The following is a 21,677-nucleotide window of genomic DNA, read 5'->3' on the forward strand; positions in this document are numbered from 1 at the left end:
TAGCCCGGAACAACGCTGAGCGGGAAGCCAGTTGCAAGATTAGATTATAAGAAATAAACATTGAAATGGAATCGTGGTTAAAACGTAGCAGCACTACAGCAGGGAACGTGGGCAACGGAGAAAAAAAGAAAGCCAAAATTAAGCCAACATAATGCCGTATGCTTTGATGGGATTCACGTCAACAAACAGCAACCCGCCCCAGGCATTAGGTTTTTTCTGTGGGGAGAAACTAGCCAACAGCTTGATGAAACCAGCGCACCTCCAGAGACATCTCAGCACCAAACACCTGTGTCATGTTGGTCAGCCACCAGAGTTTTTCAAGAGAAAACTTGCTGATTACAGATCCTCGCAAGAGATGATGCGAGAAGCCTCCACAACATCAGCCAAAGCACTGGAGGCATCGTATGCGGTGTCACTGCTCATCGCTAAAGCCAAAAAGCCGTACACAGTCTCTGAGGACCTAAAACTCCTAAATAGTGTCAGTGCAGTGTTATTACATAGTTTGTTTATAATTGCACATTTATTTTCAGTTACAACGTTTTTTTTTTAAAAAAGACTTTCATTCATTGTGGTCAATACATTAGAGACTGCTAATTAAATGCTGTTTTCTTGATATGCATGGGGTTTGGGATGGTATTGTTGCACATCAGGCGCACCACAGTGGATTTTATTATAATATTTGTGTATTGTATTTTATAGTTTTTGCATAATATATCATTTTGTTCATTCAACATATAATACTTAACAATCTATTTAAAAAAATAAATAATTCTCATGCATGAAGATGAAAATATCCTTAGTTTTTTTAATTCATGCATGAAGGAGTTAATAAATCACACACTGATGGAACATCACTATATTGTAATTATTTATATAGGCTTTTTCTATCAAAAATGTTCGGGGTCGGTCAGGGGGTACTTGGCCGAGACATTTTTTCAAAGGGGGTACATAACTGAAAAATGTTTGAGAAGCACTGCTGTAAGTAACGTCTAATCAGAGAGCTTCAGATTGGCAAAACGATCTTTGAATGAGCATAATGTATTATATTGAGAACTTTAGATACTTTTAGATGCCCTTTCAGATTCTTGTATTTATTATGCAGCTCTTGTTCCTGCTATACAAAAATCAGTATGATGGTGATTTTTCTTAAATTGTTTCCTGCTTAGGAGTGAGTGTGAAAACCTGGAACATTTACCTGATAGACGACGGTCTGGAGGAAAACCACGAGACTTTCACTGTCACCCTGAAAAATGCAAAAAATGCTGTCCTGGGACAGAGGACGTCAGCTAGTGTCGAGATCATTGACCCCAGAGGAGGTGAAGCATTATCAGGCACAGACTTTTGGTTTTGCATTAGTATTAAGTTCTGCAAAGTTAATTTGAGTTTACCTCTTTTTGTAATTCTATTTATCACCTTGCTAAATGTTGATGTTAATTATTTGGTCATTTGTATGTGAATTCCTTATGTTTAGATTGGGAAAGGGATGAGGATGTTTTATAATTATGTCATTCTTTTTATGATATTTATCTCGTGTGCACTAAATGTATAATCTAAGATTTATGTCAGAGATTATTACAGATGTGTGTGGTAGTTTAGAGAACATTTGGCCAGTAAAAGATAAAGAGTACCCTCTCTGCTATGTATCAGGAAGGTGTAATCCTGATGACCTAATGGTGGAGGAGGAGGATGAGCGACTCCCTACTGCCCCCCCTCCGGCTCAACTCCCTGACCCCCCCAGAGTGAAGGAGGAGGACAGCGTCACAGACATCGAGGCAGAGCTGCTGTGGGAGAACCAGCCCCACCCCCCTCAAGGAGAAGTCCCTAACCGCCGGCCCTACCTGGATTACAGGGAGGGGGAATCAAAAGATCAGGCGGCCCCCCACAGCCAAAGATCCTCCCCCAGCACTGGGAGCTCCGGGAGCTCTGTACCCAGGGTCATGCATAGAGGATTGAAGGTGAGGATTCCTCCAGCTTTGCTGCCTATTATCCTACTTTTATACTATTTAAAGGAAGATTTCACAAAATTAAAATGGTATCTTATAATCAGGCTGTATGAGACAAGACCTTATTCTGAAATGAAGAGATTTGGTCTGGATGTTGAGTTGTTTAAATATACTTATTGGTGTTATTGGTGAATCTCCCGTACAAGGCTGGTCCTTTTGGTCCATTTGACCCTTCTGCTGATGTTCAGGTCCAGCTGTCAGGAGGGAGGAGGTCTGAGGAGAAGGTCTGGACGGTAAGACTCAGTTATTCCACAGTTAAATAAAAACAGTGCTGTGAATTGATAAAAAAATGTTAATTTCTTCCCCTCCATCAGTTCCACAGTCTGACTCCTCTCCGGCTGGAGGAGCTGAAGCAGGGCGATGCTGGGAGGAGCTGGTCCCCTGACAGTCCCCCCCTGCAGGATCCTCCTCAGATGGATCATCCAGAACCCAGACACAACCCAGAGCTACGTCGGCACAAGGTATAAACACACAGTTCAGTTGCATTTTTCCTTGTGAAGCAGCACATGAAGTTATTAAATAAGCCCTGGCTGCACAACATTAGTGATGATAAACACATGAATGCATCGATCATTCTAATTCCAAATCGACAAATTGGAAGAGCAAGTAAGAATAAACCAAAATCTGCTCCAGTCAAAACTTTAAAAGTTAGTTAGGAGAATTGATTACAGTCTTGTAGCAGCCGTAGTCTTCTTTTTTCTTTCATTGTCATTACAATTCAGTCATTATAAGCAGTAAAGAGTCTTTCAATAAATATAACAAAAACGATTTTTGAACACACTACCCACCCTAGCTTTTAGCATATTTCAATGCTAATACTTCTGTACTCGAAAGTAAATATATATTAATACTATTAAACTGTGGAAGCAGAAAACCAAAATAAAACTGTCATGCAGCTTCAGTAAAGTAATAATAACTGTTCCTCTCCAGGCTGAGTTTTTTGAATGTTTCTGTTGTGATGGTTCTCCCAGACGGGGAAGTCAGTGAGCAGCTGGTGTGCTGAAGGCTGGACTCACTACAGGAGGCGCTGTTACACCGTCAGCTTGTCTGTGGCCAGCTGGGCCAGCGCAGAGAGGAGCTGCTCAATGCTGTAAATAACACCAAAACACTCCTCTTTTTATTTTTATTCTGACTTTATCTCTTTATTTAAATCATAACCTCAGGTTTGATTGTTTCTTATTGGATTTAATACTTGAGGATAATTCAGAAATGTTTTCCTGTTATCCTTATTTTTATAGATGTGAATAAATGTAGATTTTTTTGGTACAGCGTATTACCATGTTTTCTTCTGGAAATTGAAATAAGACCCAGCTTCTAAATACATCATCATGATCCCTTGCAACTTCACCATGGCACCAAACTCTGACAACCTTATTGGCAAAAAATTACCTATTTTACATTAACATTTTCAGATGTGATTTTTACCATGTTTCCCTAACAGTTGCTACCAAATAACTTGAATAGAGGAAACATTTTAATTTAATTTATATGAAACATTATACTGGGCGAATTAAATAAAAACGTGCCCAACTGGGTGAAACAGTGTTTAATTTGTCATAATGCTTGTTGTGTGTACAGTTTCAGTCTGAGTTTAAGGACCTGCACACGTTTCAGTTAACTTTAGTTGTAAATACATCTTTTAATGTGCTTTTGGAACTTGGAATATTTGTGTGTCAGGTTCAACAGCAGCCTGACCGGCGTGAATTCCAGAAGAGATATGACCTGGCTATGGAAGTTTGCAGGGAGGAAGCCGTTTTGGATCGGTAAGTGGCTGCTAACATACTGTCAGATTATTTCCAATTTGCTCATGCAAGAACGTTTTGTACGTACAGACTGGTTTTTTAAATGTCATACAAGTGATTAAATAGAATTTGTCACATTCGCCAGTTTTGTCATATCAAGAAAAATATTGATACAGAAACTGAACTAAAATATAACTAAAACAAACGTTATGCAAACCTAAAATGATGCTCTCTATATTATCATTGCCATCATGTCTGCCAATTTACTGAGAGATTTTTCTGTAGGTCTCGGTCCAGAATCATCCTCTGCTTTAGCACCTGGCTCAGGTTTGGGAAGGCTAAATAACTTTTTTTACCTGACGCTGCCCGCCTCCGGCGTGTATAGAAAAGAGATCAACTCAGTGACCAATCAGAGCTCAGTGTGCGGAGTTTAAATCTATCATGTCATATTACAGGATAAAGGAAATACAGTTTAAACTGCCGTATGCAGAGAAGACGCCGACGTGTCGCACTTATCATTCATATCACATCATCAATCAGATCATCGATCATATAATATCATATTATATCATATATTTCCTTATCTGAGTCAGCTTCTCCAGCCGTATCTGGCCGTGCAACACTCACAGTGTCACATACTTTTTGCAGAAGTATTATTTTAAGCAACACATTATGTTGACGAAACACTCAACTCAAATGTAATAAAAGTCAGATCCACTCGTGTCTTAGTGATATCATAAAACTGTTTACGCTTTCAAACACTCGGTAGTTTATTTATTTTTTAACCAGTTGTTCTGTATTCACCTTGCAGGTGCAACTCTGTGGCTTGTATCCTGGATTATATGTTTAAGTCATGGATGGTTAAAGCTCATATTTGTCTAATATTAGTTTACTTTTCATTACTGAAGTATGACGCTGCGCTGTCAGTACACTTGTCCCTGTTTGTGATTGGTCAAATGTAGCTAACCCCGCCCCTTTCACAGGAATGCACTCTCAGCTGGAGAAAGAAACCCTTGCTTGATTTACAGAGTTGATAACCAGCGTTGTAAGACCGCTTAGCGAGATCTCGTTTGTTGTCAAACATATCCAGGATATGTTGAACTGGCTTCGTAGTACAGTTTACTGGTGGCTGCATAGCAGCGCTAATGTCAAAGACACAAACATTATATTTTTATTTTACCAGGATGCAGTGACAAAAATATTTGGGAAGGCTTAGCCTTCCCTAGCCTACAGTACCCGCCGCCCCTGAGTGTGACATCAAATACTGAGGATTACATATTAATTTGTCTAATATCTCTCTGTCCGTCACATGACCTACTTGCATATTAATCACAGAGCCCTAACTTGTCATGTCAAACTTTTTTACAATTAACACATTTGTAGGGTATTTTAGCCCTGATCCCAGGATTAGCCGAAAAATAGTCCAGGAAGCTTATTTATAAGGTAACAGCATTTAATTAAACAATGGTACAGTGAAATTGCAAAATGGTGACTCGGCCTGAGCAGGCCCTTCCCGTCCCGTCTCCTTGATGGGCGGCTGGGGAAAGAGAAAGACGTCCTGTTGGCTTCCCATATATCATCTGTAGTCTTCTCCTATTGGCTTAGCGTTGACGGGGGTGGGTCCAAGGCATGTCCTGTCGTTTTCTGATGTTAGTGTTACAATCTTCTAATATCTGTTGGTCATTTAAACATTCCCTAATAATCAGTGACGTGCGGTGACGTTCATGGCTGGTGAGGCACTGACTCTTTCAGGGTCAGATTTACAAATATTATATTTTGACCTTAATCGAAATGTTATTTTCAAAAGCTGTTTTAGTCTGATGCTTCGATTCATTTTAAACGGACTGTTCAACAAAAGCATACCCCAAATCTAAATATTGGATTGTTCTTTCTTAGTAAGATCCCATTTTCATTTTACAATTGTTGTCTTACCTTGACTTGAAGATGAAGTCCATGCTATCCTTCTGGACAACAATCTCCATTACATTTTTGTAAAAGTCCTCCTTATCTTCCTCTAGTTTCAAAACAAAAGTCTAGTTTGTTGTTTGCGTCTACCTCTGTGTAGAATAACAGCAGCAACAAGAACCTGTGGGCTCACTTGCGCCCCCTTCAGTGCGGCAGAGGTTATGGCTGCCTCTCCAGGTGCTTTTTTCATTGCCGTTGTATGATGAGACCAGCGAGCCTAAATATCATATATACGTGAAATAAGTTATTTAGAGACTATGGATGGCGAGGATAAATGTAATAAAGGGATCTACAAACATTACATTGGTGACATACAGTGAGATGGTGCAGGCATGCGCTTAGGGCCCGCTTTCCAGCCAGTTTCTGTGGGGTGACGCATTCTGAGGTGAGGCAGATCTCATCTGTGCCTCACCTTACCCCACAGTAACTGGCTTGAGCGCGCTCACAAAATAAGTGCCCGCGCTACATTAGTGCCCGCGCTCCAGCCAGTTACTGTGGGCTTACGTGAGGCAGAGCTCGTCCCTGCCTCACTTCTCATCGCTACCCGTAGTTGTGGCGGAGCTCGGCCAATTTGCTGATTTTGACAATAAAAAGCGATTGGAATCATACAGAAATCACACTTACAACACAGATCAGTGGAGACATTTTATTATTATTACTATTTAGTTTTTCTTTAGTTGTTTTTCCGTTACATTGGAGTATGACAGGGGAGGTGCTGCTAATAATAGTAGTGCAGCGTCAATAAGTGAGGGTTAAAGACAGTGTGTTTAGTGTGTAACACCACGTGTAAATTCTCCTTGATTCACGTACAAAACATATTATTAGCTACATGTAATAATGCTAATACAGTCTAAACCAGGGGTAGCCAACCTTTTTTGAACCAAGAGCTACTTTTAAAGTTGCCAGTCTGCCGAGATCTACCAGTCCAAATAGAGAAGCGTAGCCATTACTGACAGCCTACTGCCAGGTAAATACACACTTCTACTTGTTTAAAACTGACCTTTGTACGATTAATACTTCACAATATACTGCAGATCCTTTATCTTACCTCTTTCTAATCTACACACATACAAGTATTTAACTGAAGTTACACAACAGTGTTGTTGATACAGAGTTGGAGTGTATTCACACGTCACAAACTACAGTGGGTAATGTCTTCAAGAAGCATTGAACAGTGCTGCCACATATGACACAGGGAAAAAAGAAAAGACACTGAACCCTTTCTTTGCCATTATATATAAAAAGGGTTGCTACAAAAGTATAAATTAGGCTTACTAATAAGACAACTCAGATCTGAAGCTACACAGGAATCTGCTGCCAAAGTGCAATAAAAAAGACAACATTTATAGAATCAAACCCTTTTTTTGTTGCATTTTTTTAGAGTATAAAAATAAATGCCTTTAAAATAGGATGCAAGCAACACTAGTTTCTTAACCTGAATTGATAATAGACTATAATCAATTTAAGTTTGCATTCTTATACCATTTTGTACAATAATTATAATGAATAAGTTCAAACAAACTAAAACTTACAGCTGATTAATAACGGTATCTAACTTGAGTTTTTATTATATCAAAAACCTGTTGAAATGCTTCTGTTATTTTGACTGTCCCCAAAAAGCGCGTCGGTAGCCTCCAGGGATGCTTCTTTCACAACTTCGCCGTCTTTGAAAGACTTCATGTGTTTCGCAAGAACGTGACTGACACGATAAGATGCTCTGGTAGCAGCCTTGCTCTTGTTGTTGGGCCTGGTGAAAATGGACTGCTGTGCATTTAGCTGTCCTTTCAGGCTCCTCCCCTTTTGGGAGCGTAGGGCAGAATTAGGAGGGAATTCCGTCTCATAGGGTTTGTGCACTGTTTTGAAATGCCGCTCCTAAATTACCCTTCTTCGATAAAGCCACGCTCGCATTGCAGATGAGACAGATGGACTTTGAATTGGAATAGATACAAAAATAATCATCGTCCCACTCGGAGTGAGAATTATATATTTTGGGCTTTTTTGCTTCTGCCAGCGGTCTTCTGTGTGTGCGGACTGTCACTCCTGTTGCCACGGACAACGTCAGCGAAATAGTGCCCACTGCCCACCAGCCACGCCCCGACACATGGGGTCACGCCAATCAGAAAGTTTTGATGCGTTCAAGTGCATTATTCTGGCACAGGGGGAGGTGTATTTCTTCACAGGGGGAGGTGGGATGTGGAGGTGGTATGTTATAGGACATTAACGATAAAACAGAATATTGTTGTTCTATTTTTAGACACATATCGCCATCGACTGGGAATCTCCCCGCGATCGATCGGTCGATCGAGATTCCCAGTCGATGGCGATCGCTCATTGCTAGAGATACCCCCACCTCACCAGATCACAGCGATTATTTGTAGCTTGATCGGCGGTGTGGCCGCCGTTGCCTGCCGTGTGATATCCCGGTGGGAAGTCACGCCGCGTGGCACTTTCCAAAAGGACCGTGTTGATCTCCTGCATGGGAGCCCCGTGTTTACGGAAGGGCTCTTTGGAGCGATCTCCTTGGTCACGTGGGTGAGGAGTAGTCGCAGCCTGGCTGCTTCTTGCTCATCCCCAGAGGAAAGAACACTGTCCCACACTCCCCGCCCCCTCTGTAAACTCCAGTATAGGAGCCAGCAGGTGGGCGCGTGCACGTGAGTGGAACAAACCGAAGTGCTGTCAAAACACTGTGCCGGTTCAAGAGAGAGTGATGTGTGTGTGTGAGAAACGCATTCAGTGAAAACGAGTGCATTTATCCCAGAGTAAGAGTCATCTCTCTCCACATTTCCACTTTCACCATAATGTCCGTTTCAAAGAGACGGCATTAGGACAGAGCCGCGGCCCCACGGGAGCGTGCCGCGGTGCGTTCAAGGACCTCAGTAGAAAATTGGCCCTTTTTCTGTCAGCCCCCATGCCAAAACTCCCTTCTTATGGAAAGGTTTGGCCACCAGAGAATACTACAGCTTCTTAGCTGTGGCTCCACAGCTGCTGGCATGTCCCCTGAACACAGTTTTGTGGGGAATGGAAGCCCAGCTGTGTACTGACAGCATAGAGGGGCAGGACACTGAGACTGGGTTACTCACTCCAGCTTTGCAGCATCCCTCCTCCATTCAGGGGCAATAGAGAGGCACATCTATCATCCTGGGAGGAGATAGGTTTCCTTTCAACAGGAAGTTGAAAAGAGGCCCTGTTGCAAGAACGGTGGGTTACGAATTGTAACCCTAGTTCTAGAGTGATGTGTGTGTGTGTGAAAAATGCATTTAGTGAAAACGATTGTATTCATCCCAGAGTAAGAGTAATATTTCTCCACAATTCCACATTTTCCCATAATGTCTCGTTTCAAAGAGACGACATGATGACGACGCGCGCTCCCCCCCCCCACCTCCTATATCACAGTCTTCACAGACGCTTCAGTGACAGGATGGGGGGGGACGTGCCTAGAGAGAGCTATAGGTGGTTGCTGGCCTCTGACAGGGGCTCGGCACAGCAACCTCCTGGAGCTGCAAGCAGTGATGTTGATCCTATAGCACTTCAAACCCTTAATACAGGGCTTAATACGGATTGTCCCACCGGGACAGGGAGAACCACAGGGCAGAGGTGGACCTGTTCGCCAATCGGCGCAACAGCCACCACAGGGCACAGTGGCTGTTGCGCCGATTGGCGAACAGGTCCACTTCCGAACTGAGTCCAGACCTGCTTCAACACCTCCGGGTGAAGCCTCCACTCGTCTGGCAGGGGTCCGCCTCTTGACATGAGGTCGGCCCCCCTGTTCTCCCGTCCCGGGATGTGCAGGGCCCTTAGAGACAACACAATCTGTGAAGCCCACGACCACGACCAAGCGCTATTCAGTTAGGTGGCTTTAATCTTCCACCCCATATTGAGGCCAGGGAGGCTAAATTGCACCTCCTCTGCCAGTGCGTGAGCTAGCATGTTATGTAGAGCGCACGGCTGCCATTAGACGCACTGAACAGCTGGATGTGTGCTTTGGGGATGGTTTGGCTGGAAAAGCTCTCTCCAAGAAGCGCCTAACAGGATGGCTATGCAGGTGCATTATACATGCCTATGGACGGGCGGGGAGAGCCCTCCCCACTGGGGTCCGTGCACATTCTACACGTTCTGTGGCTGTGTCAACAGCCTTATTCAGCGGCGGGAGTGTAGAAGATATATGCACGGCGGCGTCTTGGTCTATGCCAGGCTCTTTCAATCAATCAATGTCAATCAATGTTTATTTATATAGCCCAATATCACAAATGTTACATTTGTCTCAGTGGACTTCACAGTTTGTACAGAATATCAGTATGACAATACGACACCCTCTGTCCTTAGACCCTCACATCGTACAAGGAAAAACCTCCAGAGAAAACCCACAGTTTAAAGGGAAACATGGGAGAAATCTCAGGGAGACTAATAGAGGAGGGATCCCTCTCCCAGGATGGACAGACGTGCAATAGATGCCGTGTGTAAATCGAAGAGATAATACATTTTACAGCGTAGTTAGACCAAATGTTTGGAAATGCATGTGTCTATAATAAGAAGATGAATCCACGAGGATGTCAACAATCCTGTTTCAATCCAATCTTTCATAACATTTGATCTCCTGGACATGTCTGGCTCCTTCTCGTTGTCTGTGCTTGCAGAGGCAACTCATGACTGGTGAGACAGGTTGTGGCTGTGGGTCAGTAGGTATCTGACCCCCCCCCCCCCCTGGACATAAAGCACTTGTGTTTTCCCATGCTCCTGAGGGACTCGGGAGACATGGTGCGCAATCAGCCCCATACAGGGCTGGAGGAGCCTTCCTCACTATTGTCCATGCCCACTCTACATGGAGCGTGTGTGAGTGCGGGGGATGTAGTGCACTTATGTTTTCCCATGCTCCTGAGGGATCTGGGGAACATGGTGCGCGGTAGGCTCCAGACAGAGTCTCCGCACAAGTTTTTCCATGCACACTCTACACAAGGTAAGCGTGTGTGAGTGTGCCTTATCCAAGTTGCGGCCCCGACTTCTCCACGGTTACAACCGGATGGGAGGAAGTGGGGATGCAGTGGATGTTAGCCAAAAGCCGGTCAGGGACGGTGTGGTGGGTCGATGTTGTTGGACGACAGAGCGTTTATACATCGGGGCTCCACCCACTGTACCCATAGAGTCCAGTAGAGGTCGGAGCCTGTGTGAAATATAACGGGGAGTTATGTATTGTAACCCTAGTTATATAAGCACAGGCGGAGCCCTCTACCTGGGGGCCCTGTCTTTCCTAGGCCGCTCGCTGAAGAGTATGTAGGATAGCGGGCGTAGCCGCCTTATATACTGTGGTCCTGTGCGCGCATTCAGGTAGGCTCGCCCCGATTGGCCGGCTACGTTTACGTAACTCAGTAGGTGAAAGCACGCACAGCATGATAGAGAGTCCAGTAGAGGGCTCCGCCTGTGCTTATATAACTAGGGTTACAATACGTAACCCCCCGTTACTGCTATTACTATCTGGTAACATTAACCCTGGTCCTGAGTGTTTCTCTGCTTCCTTGCATCATTTGCCAACTCCGAATGAGTTTAGCTGTAGGCAAGTATTGGGTTTTCTGCATGTTAATGCTAGAAGCCTAATGCCCAAATTAGATGTTTTCAAGACCTGGTTTTTAGTTGCTAAGCCTGATATTGTTGTAGTTTCTGAAACTTGGTTAAAACCGTCTGTCACTGACACTGTTATTCACATTGATGGATATGATGTATTCAGAGCGGATCGTAAGGAGAGAGCTGGTGGTGTTGCAATATACACTGCTGAGAAACTACAGTGCTCAGTCCTTCACTCAATTTCAATTCCAAGGCAATTTGAGTTGCTAGCGGTCCAAATAACTATAGCAAATGCTCCTCTCTTTGTTATTGGCTGTTATAGGCCTCCATCGGCCATCATAGATGCAACTACTAGCCTTACTGAATTGTTGTCTACGTTGTCTTCTGAAATCATATTATGGGGTGATTTAAATTCAGACTGGTTGAGTGATAAATCTTCACAGTTTAAGCAGGTTTGTGATTCTTTGAACTTAACACAGCTTATTGATAGTCCCACTAGAATAAACCCTGCCAAACCCAATAACGATGTGTCTGTTGGTGTTTTTCCTAATGATATCAGTGACCATTGCACTATTGCTTGCGTTAGGACAGTGGTTCTCAAACTTTTTCTGTCAGGCCCCCCCTTTGGAGAAAAAAAAAGGTCGGGCCCCCCCAACACAAATAGTCAGGCTCAGTGGCGGCGCCAGAGATTTATTTTGGGGGTGCTGTGGGGTAGCTTGACGTTTCATAGAGGGTGCTCAAACATTTAGGGTTTCCCATTAATGTACCGGTCGCTACAGTTGAATTTTCTACCCATGCACATACACAACGTACCAGCGACTGTTACAATGAAGGCTCGATAATCAGCTCACGGCATATAGGTGTAAGCAGGGGTAAAGTGCTATTTTCATAGGTGGTGTGTGGACCTAACATAGGGGGGTCCGGGGGCATGCTCCCCCAGGAAGATATTTTTTTCAATCTTGAAGTTAAATGCATTAATCTGGTGCACTTTGAGAGCAAAATTAAGAGATCTAGATACCTCTCTCAACACCCATATGAAACAGAACTGGAAACAGATTTTCTATTTCTTTATAGATATTTTACAAATCACTCCCCTTTTAAACTTTATTCTTGTTTTACTGTCATATAGTATTTCATAGCTGTTTTTCATTTATTCTCTTATTTTTTTTAAACTATAATGATCATATAAATGTGTGCCTCGGAAATAATTGTTTACATTAATAGTGACCAAAACGTTTGAGACCCACTGAGATACCACTGAGAGAGTCCTTTAGTTCACTGAGTCTCTCAGTCTGACAGGAGAGGACTCTCCTCCACTTTGTTGTTGAAAAAACTCCTTATATCCGTTAGTATAGCTCGCTAGCACCAGAAGCTAACAACAACGATCTCTGGTACCGGTGCGCTCTCTCTCTCTCTCGCTCGCGCACACAAAATGGCTCGTTCCACACACACACAGAGCCGAGCTTTAATGAAACACAGACGTAATAGTACTGTACTGCATCATATTATTTTCGAATACATTTTTCAAATTATGATATATATATATATTTTTTATAACCATTTTTCCTCCTGGTCTCTCGCGTCCCCCTGGCATGCCTCTGCGCCCCCCAGGGGGGGCGCGCCCCCCACTTTGAGAACCACTGCGTTAGGAGCACTAAGTTGCCCAAAGCCAAGGGCCTTATTGTGCTCAGGCGCTGCTTCAAACACTTCTCTGAGCAGGCTTTCCTACACAATCTGGCGGAGGTTAAATGGCACTTCATAGCGTTAATTCCATCTGTCGATGTTGACGTCCAATTTTTTATTGATCACTTTTTATCGATTATTAATAGACGTGCCCCCCTTAGAAAATTCAGAGTTAAGAATAGGAACACTCCATGGTTTACTAGAGAACTATCTGATCTAATTCATGGTCGAAATAAGCAATGGTCCTTAGCTAGAAATCTAACACTAGTGATGACTGCCTTCTTTTTCTTGTCCTCAGAAATAAATGTTCAGCCCTTATTAAAAAAGCTAAAGCTGATTACTATCTGAGCTTAACCACTGATTGTTTTAATGACCATTCTACATTCTGGAAAACAATTAAATCACTTTCCCACAGAAACTAGAGGTCAGTGATTATTTTATTTCAGATTCAGATGGTATGGCTAATGCTTTCAATGCTCACTTCAAAAAGGCTGGTCACATTTTTGATGAGCAAAGTCATGACTCACAGCCTTAGTCAAGAGATGAACTCCCCTGTTTTTGATTTTGCTTATTTCTCGGTCTCTGAAGTCTTACAGGGTTTGCACTCAATTGATCCTAAAAAGTCTGCCGGGCCTGACGCCCTCGACCCGTTCTTTTTTTAAATTGCAGCTCAGATTATAGCACAACCAGTAACTGTTATTTTTTATTTCTCCCTGTCCACTCACACACTGCCAGCTGTGTGGAAGCAAGCTCTGGTATCGCCCCTCTTGAAAGCTGGTGATCCCACAGAGTTGAATAGCTATCGTCCTATCTCAAATCTTTCTGTGTTATCAAAGATTCTTGAGCCCCTATTTTCTACTCAGCTACCAACACAACATCCTTAACCCTATGCAATCTGGATTCAGATCAAAGCACAGTACTGTGACTGCCAGTCTGAAAGTCTGAGACGATATTAAGGCTGCTTTGGATAAATCTGTTTGTGTTGCATTGTTTATTGACTTAGCCAAAGCATTTGACACTGTAGATCACCACATTATGTCTAATGTTATGTTGGTGTCTGGTTTCGGTCATAATGCCATTTGCTGGTTTCAGAGTTATCTAACCGACCATACTCAATGCGTCAGGTTGGGTAGTACTGTCTCTGACCCTGTCACCTTGAAGAAGGGAGTTCCACAGGGCTCTATTTTGGGGCCCTTGCTCTTTTTATTATATGTAAACAATATTTGTAATCAGATGCAATTTTCTACCTATCATATGTATGCTGATGACACTCATGTGCTCCTTCTCTGGATATCGCCGTTTCCAATTTAAAATCTGATTTTATCACGCTGCAGCATGCACTTCTTGATTCCAAACTGCTATTGAACAGTAAGAAAACCAAAGCAATGCTCTTTGCTCCCAAGTCAGCGTCCTCTTGCCTCTCCATTGACACCCTTGATGGCGTCTCCGTTGAGTTTGTCGATACTGTTAGAGATTAAAAGGGATATCTGGTCCGCTTTTCAAATCTCTGCGCGTCCCTATCAAGCTGGTTAATACAGGAAGGAATCCAGAGCTACCAAATAACCGTTACTTTAATGATAATATGACAATACAATACAATCAATACAGTACAAATTCAACACAGTTAATCCCTGGGATCCCGAATTTACCTGCACGTGAGCCAGCCAGAGGAAAGAGGCTGAACACCGCGTGTATTTCTGTGTTTCTACTCTTTGACAATGGGAGGAGTTATCAGATCCTCCCATTCGGACATCATTGATTGGCAGCCCCAAATATCACCAACACCTTAGACCTTAGGCTTCCCCAATCACTGTAGCTAGATCTAAATTGAATGCAACTCAAGACATGCTCTCACCTTCCCCCATCTTCCTTTGTCCTCAAAAACACATGTCAACAGGCCCCAAATCCAGCTCACAGTTTTACCCAAATTATTCTCATTTTAAGCTTATCCATAGTTTGCTAACATGAATAAATACAAATATAACTCTACAATACCTACACATATCTGGGCTTTTGGTTGGACAGCAATCTGAACTTTAAAGACCATATTGAAGTTCTAACAAAGAAATTGAAATTCACTCTTGGCTTCCTTTTCAGCCTTAAATGTTCTTTTTCAATTTTATCCAGTAAAAGGTTGGTCTCTGGCTTATTCCTATCTCAGCTGGACTACGGTGATACCATTTATAGATTTGCCTGTCCCACTGTTTTGGCCAAACTTGACCCACTCTACCATGCTGCACTGCGTTATATATCAAATGCACCCGAAAGGACTCAAACTGTACAGCCTAACTGGTTGGTCCTCACTTACTATGCGTAGGATGCAGCATTGGTTTTTATTAATGTATAAAGCCATTTTAGGAAAGCTTCCACTCTGCATATGTGCCAGATTTGCCCCAGTTTGTGACTCTTACAACCTCAGATCCAGTGCCTGGATACGGTTCCAGGTTCCTGCTGTGCGGACTGAGGCTGGAAAAAGGAGTCTTTTTTTATTATGGTCCTTGGTCTTGGAATGACCTTCAATCAAGCCTAAAACTGAGGGCACTTGTCTCAATAGCATGTTTTAAATTGAAGTTGTCTGAAGTCCTTACCACCAGCTGCTCTTGCAGTAATAAGTAGTGTAACTTTCTTACTGTCCTAATGTGCACAATGTAGTGACTGCTTTTCACTTTTGTTTTCTTAGTTATGTTCTCTGTATTTTATATGTTTGTGTTATGTGTTATGTGTAACGTTGCTGCCTTCTTGGCCAGGTCAGCATTGCAAATGAGATGTTATCTCAATGCTTTTATCTGGTTGAATAAAATATGTATAAACAATGTATATCCGATATACACAATCAACAGACCCATTTACACATATGCACACATTAAGATAAAAAACACAACAATAAATATATACAAAATAACAGTCACTTCAATATCAATATCTTTGGTGCAAGATTGCCCATATAATGTGAATTGCAGATTGTCCATAGCAGCGTAAAAAAAGTGTCTTGTGCTGGATTTGAGTGTCTGAGTGTGTGTGGGGAGTTACAGTCCAGTGGGGGCAGGGGAGAGAGGGGGGAGAGGGGAGAGAGTTCAGCCTCCTGACATTGAAGCAGGAAGGTGATGACTTATTCGGCACAGGTATGATGGTGGTTACCTTGAAGCACAAGGGAACAACAGCCTGGCTCAGGGAGATGTTGAAGATGTCTGTGAGGACGTCTGTGAGGACATCTGTGAGCTCAGCGTCGCAGTTCTTTAGCACACGACCAGGAATGTTGTCAGGCACAGAAGCTTTCTGGGTGTTAATCCTTAACAGTGTGCTCCTCACACTGCCTGGGGACAGACAGATAGCCTGGTCGTTGGGTGGAGGCGTTGAGGTTATTAAGCAGAGAGGTGTCACTGTCGCAGGTCTGTGGTGGTGATTCGTAGTCAGTGATGGTCCTAATACCCTGCCACAGGCTCTGTGTGTCTCTGCTGTCACTGAAGTGAGCTGTAATCTTCCGGGTGTACTGTCGGGATAGTTCGGCCCTGGCTGCTCTGAGACCAGCTGGATTGCCCTCTCTGAAGGCGATGTTGCGGGCCGTCAGCAGGCTGTGGACCTCTCCTGTCAGCCATGGCTTCTGGTTGGCCCTGATGGTGATGGATCTGGTGTGAGTCACATCCTCAATGCAGTTAGTGATGTAGCCCGTAACCGTTTCTGTATATTGCTGGATGTTGGTGGTGTTGCTGTATGTTGCTGCCTGCTTAAACATGTCCCAGTCTGTAGTTTCAAATCAGTCTTACAGTTCAGCTGTGCTGTCCTCTGAAACTACTGAATTTCCCCACAGGGATTAATAAAGGTCCATCTTATCTTATCTTATCTTTTAGCTAAGCATTGTTTGTTATCAACAGGAAGTGCATATCTTTGGTCTAAGTGATGCGTACAAGCACAAAACTTGGAAAACACATTAACAGTGATGATCTTAGTTAACTGATATGGTTGTTATGTTTTGGTGTGGCAAGGGGGCTATATAGCGCCCCCTAAAAAATCTTAATGAAGCAGACCTTGCTGTACACTACATGTACCATATTTAAGAGGCATTTGTTAATGAGAGTGCTGGCGCTGTTTGTTTGGCGCTCCTCCGCCCAAAATCATGTTCTTTAGTCCAGATCAGAACCTCTCCTGTCTGGCTCTCTACATTTTAAATGCCAGTCATCAGCAAAAATAGCAGCATCTTTCTAACGAATCGACACGGAACTTTGTGTTGTCATCTCCTACCTGCTGGCTCTTTCCTGCTCACCGGTCCCTAGCCCGCTAGCTAGCAGTATCAGACCTAGTAGGCTCCTACCTAGAAGCTCCTCGGCTTCCTGAAGTCTGCTGAGCTAACATTTCTGTCTCCAACCTCACTCCACCCTAACTCCGCGGCTCGTCTCACTTGGGTCTTCCCATCCTGCTGCGATCAGCCGGCTTCCTCGCTGACATCGCCTCTCCCTGCCGCCTACAGCCGGTGGCTATCAAGCTAGCTAACAAGCTAGTAGGCTGGTCACCCGGCTCCCACTCTTGGCCAGGCTGTCAGCCCCTCCTAGGATTCTCCTCCGGTAACCACTGGAATTATTCTCCTGATATGCTGTGGATTTTCCTTCTGATTCTACCTGGACTCACACCGCTCCTTCTTCCACAGTCATCCGGCTCCTGGTCTCTGCTGCTCCGGGTCCCCAGCATTAGCTAGTTCCGTGCTAGCGCCACTTCACCGGATCATGCCGCCGCTCCACTCCCTGTCAGATCTCCACTCCTTTAATAACAGCCTGCCTCCGGACTGCATGGACATCCTCGCAGATAATGAATTACTCCACAAACGCCGTCCTCTGGCCGTAAAACGCCATTACATTACATTACATTACATTGCATTTAGCTGACGCTTTTGTCCAAAGCGACTTACAATAAGTACATTCGACCAGGAAGACACAACCTTGAAGAAAACAGAATCATATAAGTACATCAGGTTTCATAGAGCTAAACATTTCAAGTGCTACTCAACTGGCTTTAGGTAATCCAGTCCTTTATTAGTATAAAAGTGCTTCGTTAATCGTTCTAACGCTCGAAGTGGAGTCGAAAGAGATGAGTTTTCAGTTTGCGCCGGAAGATGTGCAAGCTATCTGCCGTCCTGATGTCAATGGGGAGCTCATTCCACCATCTTGGAGCCAGGATAGCAAACCCACGTGTTTTCGCCGATGGGAACTTGGGTCCCCCTCGCAGCGAGGGCGCAACGAGTCGTTTGGCTGATGCAGAGCGTAGTGCACGCGCTGGGGTGTACGGTTTAACCATGTCCTGGATGTAGGAAGGGCCAGATCCATTCGCAGCACGGTAAGCAAGTACCAGTGTCTTGAAGTGGATTCTAGCAGTTACCGGAAGCCAGTGAAGGGAGCGGAGGAGCGGAGTGGTGTGGGAGAATTTAGGAAGGTTGAAAACCAGACGAGCCGCTGCATTCTGGATGAGCTGCAGAGGTCGGATGGCACATGCAGGTAGACCAGCCAGGAGGGAGTTGCAGTAGTCTAGGCGTGAGATGACGAGAGCCTGGACCAGAACCTGAGTCGCTTTCTGAGTCAGCTGGGGACGTATCCTCCTGATGTTGTAAAGCGTGTATCTGCAGCAGCGGGTTGTAGCAGCGATGTTTGCAGTGAAGGACAGGTTGTTATCTAGGGTCACACCCAGATTCCTTGCAGTCTGAGTCGGGGAAACAACTGAGGTGCCGATGTTGATTGTCAGGTCAAGAGTTGGACAATCTTTTCCCGGGAGGAAGAGCAGCTCAGTCTTGTCAAGGTTGAGCTTGAGGTGGTGAGCAGACATCCACTGAGAGATGTCAGCTAGACAAGCAGAGATGCGTGCGACGACTTGGGTCTCTGAGCGGGGAAAGGACAGAATTAATTGGGTGTCGTCAGCGTAGCAGTGGTAAGAAAAACCATGTGGGCTAATGACTGATCCGAGCGAGTTTGTGTACAAGGAGAAGAGGAGGGGACCAAGAACAGAGCCCTGAGGGACCCCCGTAGTTAATTGACAAGGGTCGGACTCAGACCCTCTCCAAGTCACCCTGTAGGTACGGTCTTTCAGGTATGAGGTGAGGAGGGAAAGTGCAGAGCCTGAAACTCCAAGTTTTTGGAGAGTGCGAAGGAGGATCTGATGATTCACCGTGTCGAATGCAGCAGACAGGTCCAACAGGATGATGACAGAGGAGAGGGATGCAGTTTTGGCAGTGTGCAGTTCCTCCGTGACAGCAATGAGAGCAGTTTCTGTGGAGTGACCTGCCTTGAAACCAGACTGGTGCGGATCCAGAAGGTTGTTCTGATTGAGATAACAGGAGAGTTGTTTAAAGACAGCGCGTTCAAGTGATTTAGACAGGAACGGGAGGAGAGAGACAGGCCTGTAGTTTATAACATCAGACGGGTTGAGAGTGGGTTTCTTTAGGAGAGGGTTTACTCTTGCCTCCTTGAGACTGTTTGGAAAGTGACCAGAAGTTAGAGAAGTGTTGATGAAATGGGTGAGAAACGGTAGAATATCAGGAGCGATAGTCTGAAGGAGGTTTGAAGGGATAGGGTCCAGAGGACAGGTGGTAGGGCGGGCAGAGGTAATGAGGGTAAGAACCTCACTTGGAGAGAGAGGGGAAAAGGAGGTTAGTGTGTTGGTGGAAGGAAGGTCTGGTGACCCAGCGGTGAGTAAAGGTGAGTCAGAAAAAGAAGAGCGAATATCATTAACCTTTTTTTCAAAGTGGGTAACAAAGTCGCTTGACAGAAGTGAGGAGGGGGGAGGAGCTTTTGGAGGGTCCAAGAGGGTGGAGAAGATGGAAAATAGTTTTTTAGGATTGGAATAGGAAGATTGGATCTTATCTTGAAAGAAAGTGCTTTTTGCCTGAGAGATCGAAGCAGAGAAAGAGGAGAGGAGAGCTTGATAGGTTAGGAGGTCGTCACGGTGTTTGGATTTCCACCATTTCCGCTCTGCTGCTCTAAGGACGGTTCTATTAGCACGCAGTGCATAATTTAGCCAGGGAGCCGGAGGGGACTGACGAGCCTGCCGAGATGTCAGAGGACAGAGCGAGTCCAGAGTGGATGAGAGAGTAGAGATGAGAGTTTCTGCAGCAGAGTTTGGAGGCAGTAGTTGGAACGAATCAGAGGAAGGGAGGGCTGAGAGCACCGACGAGGCAAAGGTAGAGGGAGAGAGGGAGCGAAGGTTACGGCGGACAAGTGTAGGATGGGAAGAGATTAGTTTGTTATGTTTGGAAAGGGATAGAGAGAATGAAATGAAGAAGTGATCGGATGTGTGGAGCGGGTTTACAGAGAGGTTAGAAGTAGCGCAGTTCCTTGAGAATATGAGATCAAGGACATTGCCAGCTTTATGAGTCGGTGGGAACGGAGAGAGTGAGAAAGCAAAGGCGGTTAACAGAGATGTTAGTTCGTCTATCTTCCCCATATGGAGGTTGAAGTCTCCGAGAAGTATAGCGGGAGGGCCGGTTTCAGGGATGTGTGAGAGGAGATGATCTAATTCCTCCAAGAAGTCCCCCAAGGCGCCTGGTGGACGGTAGAGAACAACAATGGTTAACTGTATAGGATGGGTTACTGTGACGGCATGGAACTCAAAGGTGGAAGGAGTAAAGTTAGGTAGCTTGAAGAGGGAAAAGCTCCATTTGGGAGAGAGCAGGAGACCAGTGCCACCTCCTCTGCCAGTGGGTCTGGGTGTATGGGAGAAGGAATATGCAGTGGAGAGAGCTGCTGGGGTGGATGTGTTGGATGGAGTAATCCAGGTCTCAGTGAGAGCAAGGAAATCCAGAGACTGCAGGGAGGTGTAGCCAGAGATGAAGTCAGCCTTAGGAACAGCTGACTGGCAGTTCCACAGGCCACCTGAAACTAGATGTTGGATCTCAGTGGAGCACGTGGGATAGACGAGAGCAGACCGGTTATATCGATTACGAGATACACGGGGCCAGTGATAATTGCGAGAAGACACATGAACAGGAATGGAGAAAATACACATGATTATAGCATGAGGGGCTAAACAACAAAATTAAAAATTAAAAACACCAACGATACTTAGCTCAATCAAAGTAGGATTTGCCTCCTCTTTGCCTCCCTCGTGACTCCTGTAGGACTCTAATGTCTTTGTCAGTCTTACTCCTGTAGGACTCTAATGTCTTTGTCAGTCTTAGCCTGTCTGCCGCTGAAGCTGACGCTCCAGGAAGGAGCTACCCGAAATGGACGCCTGATTGCTCAGTTCTCACAGCTGAAGTTAATTAGTTAACTATCTACAGCTGATGGGCGACAATAGACTGTCCCTGCCTATGTTAATAATGCAGGCTTGAGTGCTGAGACCTGTAAAGCAGGTTTCGCCTGAGCAGATCTGAGATTTAAAATCTCTCAAAAGCGATTTAGCCGTTTAAGCTACAGTAACAATTATACAGAGTCGAATAAATGAAACCGAGAAGTCTAATTAAACAAGAATATAACTTACAGTGGTTGCTGCGTCAATAGGTAATGTTGTCACCGGGTCCAGATGCACACTGAGTTCATCAGTTTCTAAATGCGGTATTTAAATGCTTTTTGAGCTAAAGGATGACTGAGTCACGCGGTTCTACTTCACGCAATCAATAGACTGGCCCTGCCTATGTTAATAATGCAGGCTTGAGTGCTGAGAGCTGTAAAGCAGGTTTCGCCTGAGCAGATCTGAGATTTAAAATCTCTCAAAAGCGATTTAGCCGTTTAAGCTACAGTAACAATTATAC

The 21,677-nt window shown here is 44.4% G+C and overlaps 1 protein-coding gene across 1 annotated transcript in view; it reads left to right on the forward strand.

Moving 5' to 3' along the window:
- LOC117542293 (FRAS1-related extracellular matrix protein 1-like) overlaps window positions 1-21,677 on the forward strand; it is a 290,781-nt gene that overhangs the window by 263,815 nt on the left and 5,289 nt on the right. Inside the window, 6 exon segments of the mRNA XM_034209862.1 lie at window positions 1,167-1,316; window positions 1,648-1,955; window positions 2,192-2,236; window positions 2,318-2,464; window positions 2,975-3,093; window positions 3,681-3,766. Of these exon segments, the coding sequence (XP_034065753.1) occupies window positions 1,167-1,316; window positions 1,648-1,955; window positions 2,192-2,236; window positions 2,318-2,464; window positions 2,975-3,093; window positions 3,681-3,766 (855 nt within the window).

Source organism: Gymnodraco acuticeps, unplaced genomic scaffold (assembly GCF_902827175.1).
Source record: "Gymnodraco acuticeps unplaced genomic scaffold, fGymAcu1.1, whole genome shotgun sequence".
Taxonomy (NCBI): Eukaryota; Metazoa; Chordata; class Actinopteri; order Perciformes; family Bathydraconidae; genus Gymnodraco; species Gymnodraco acuticeps.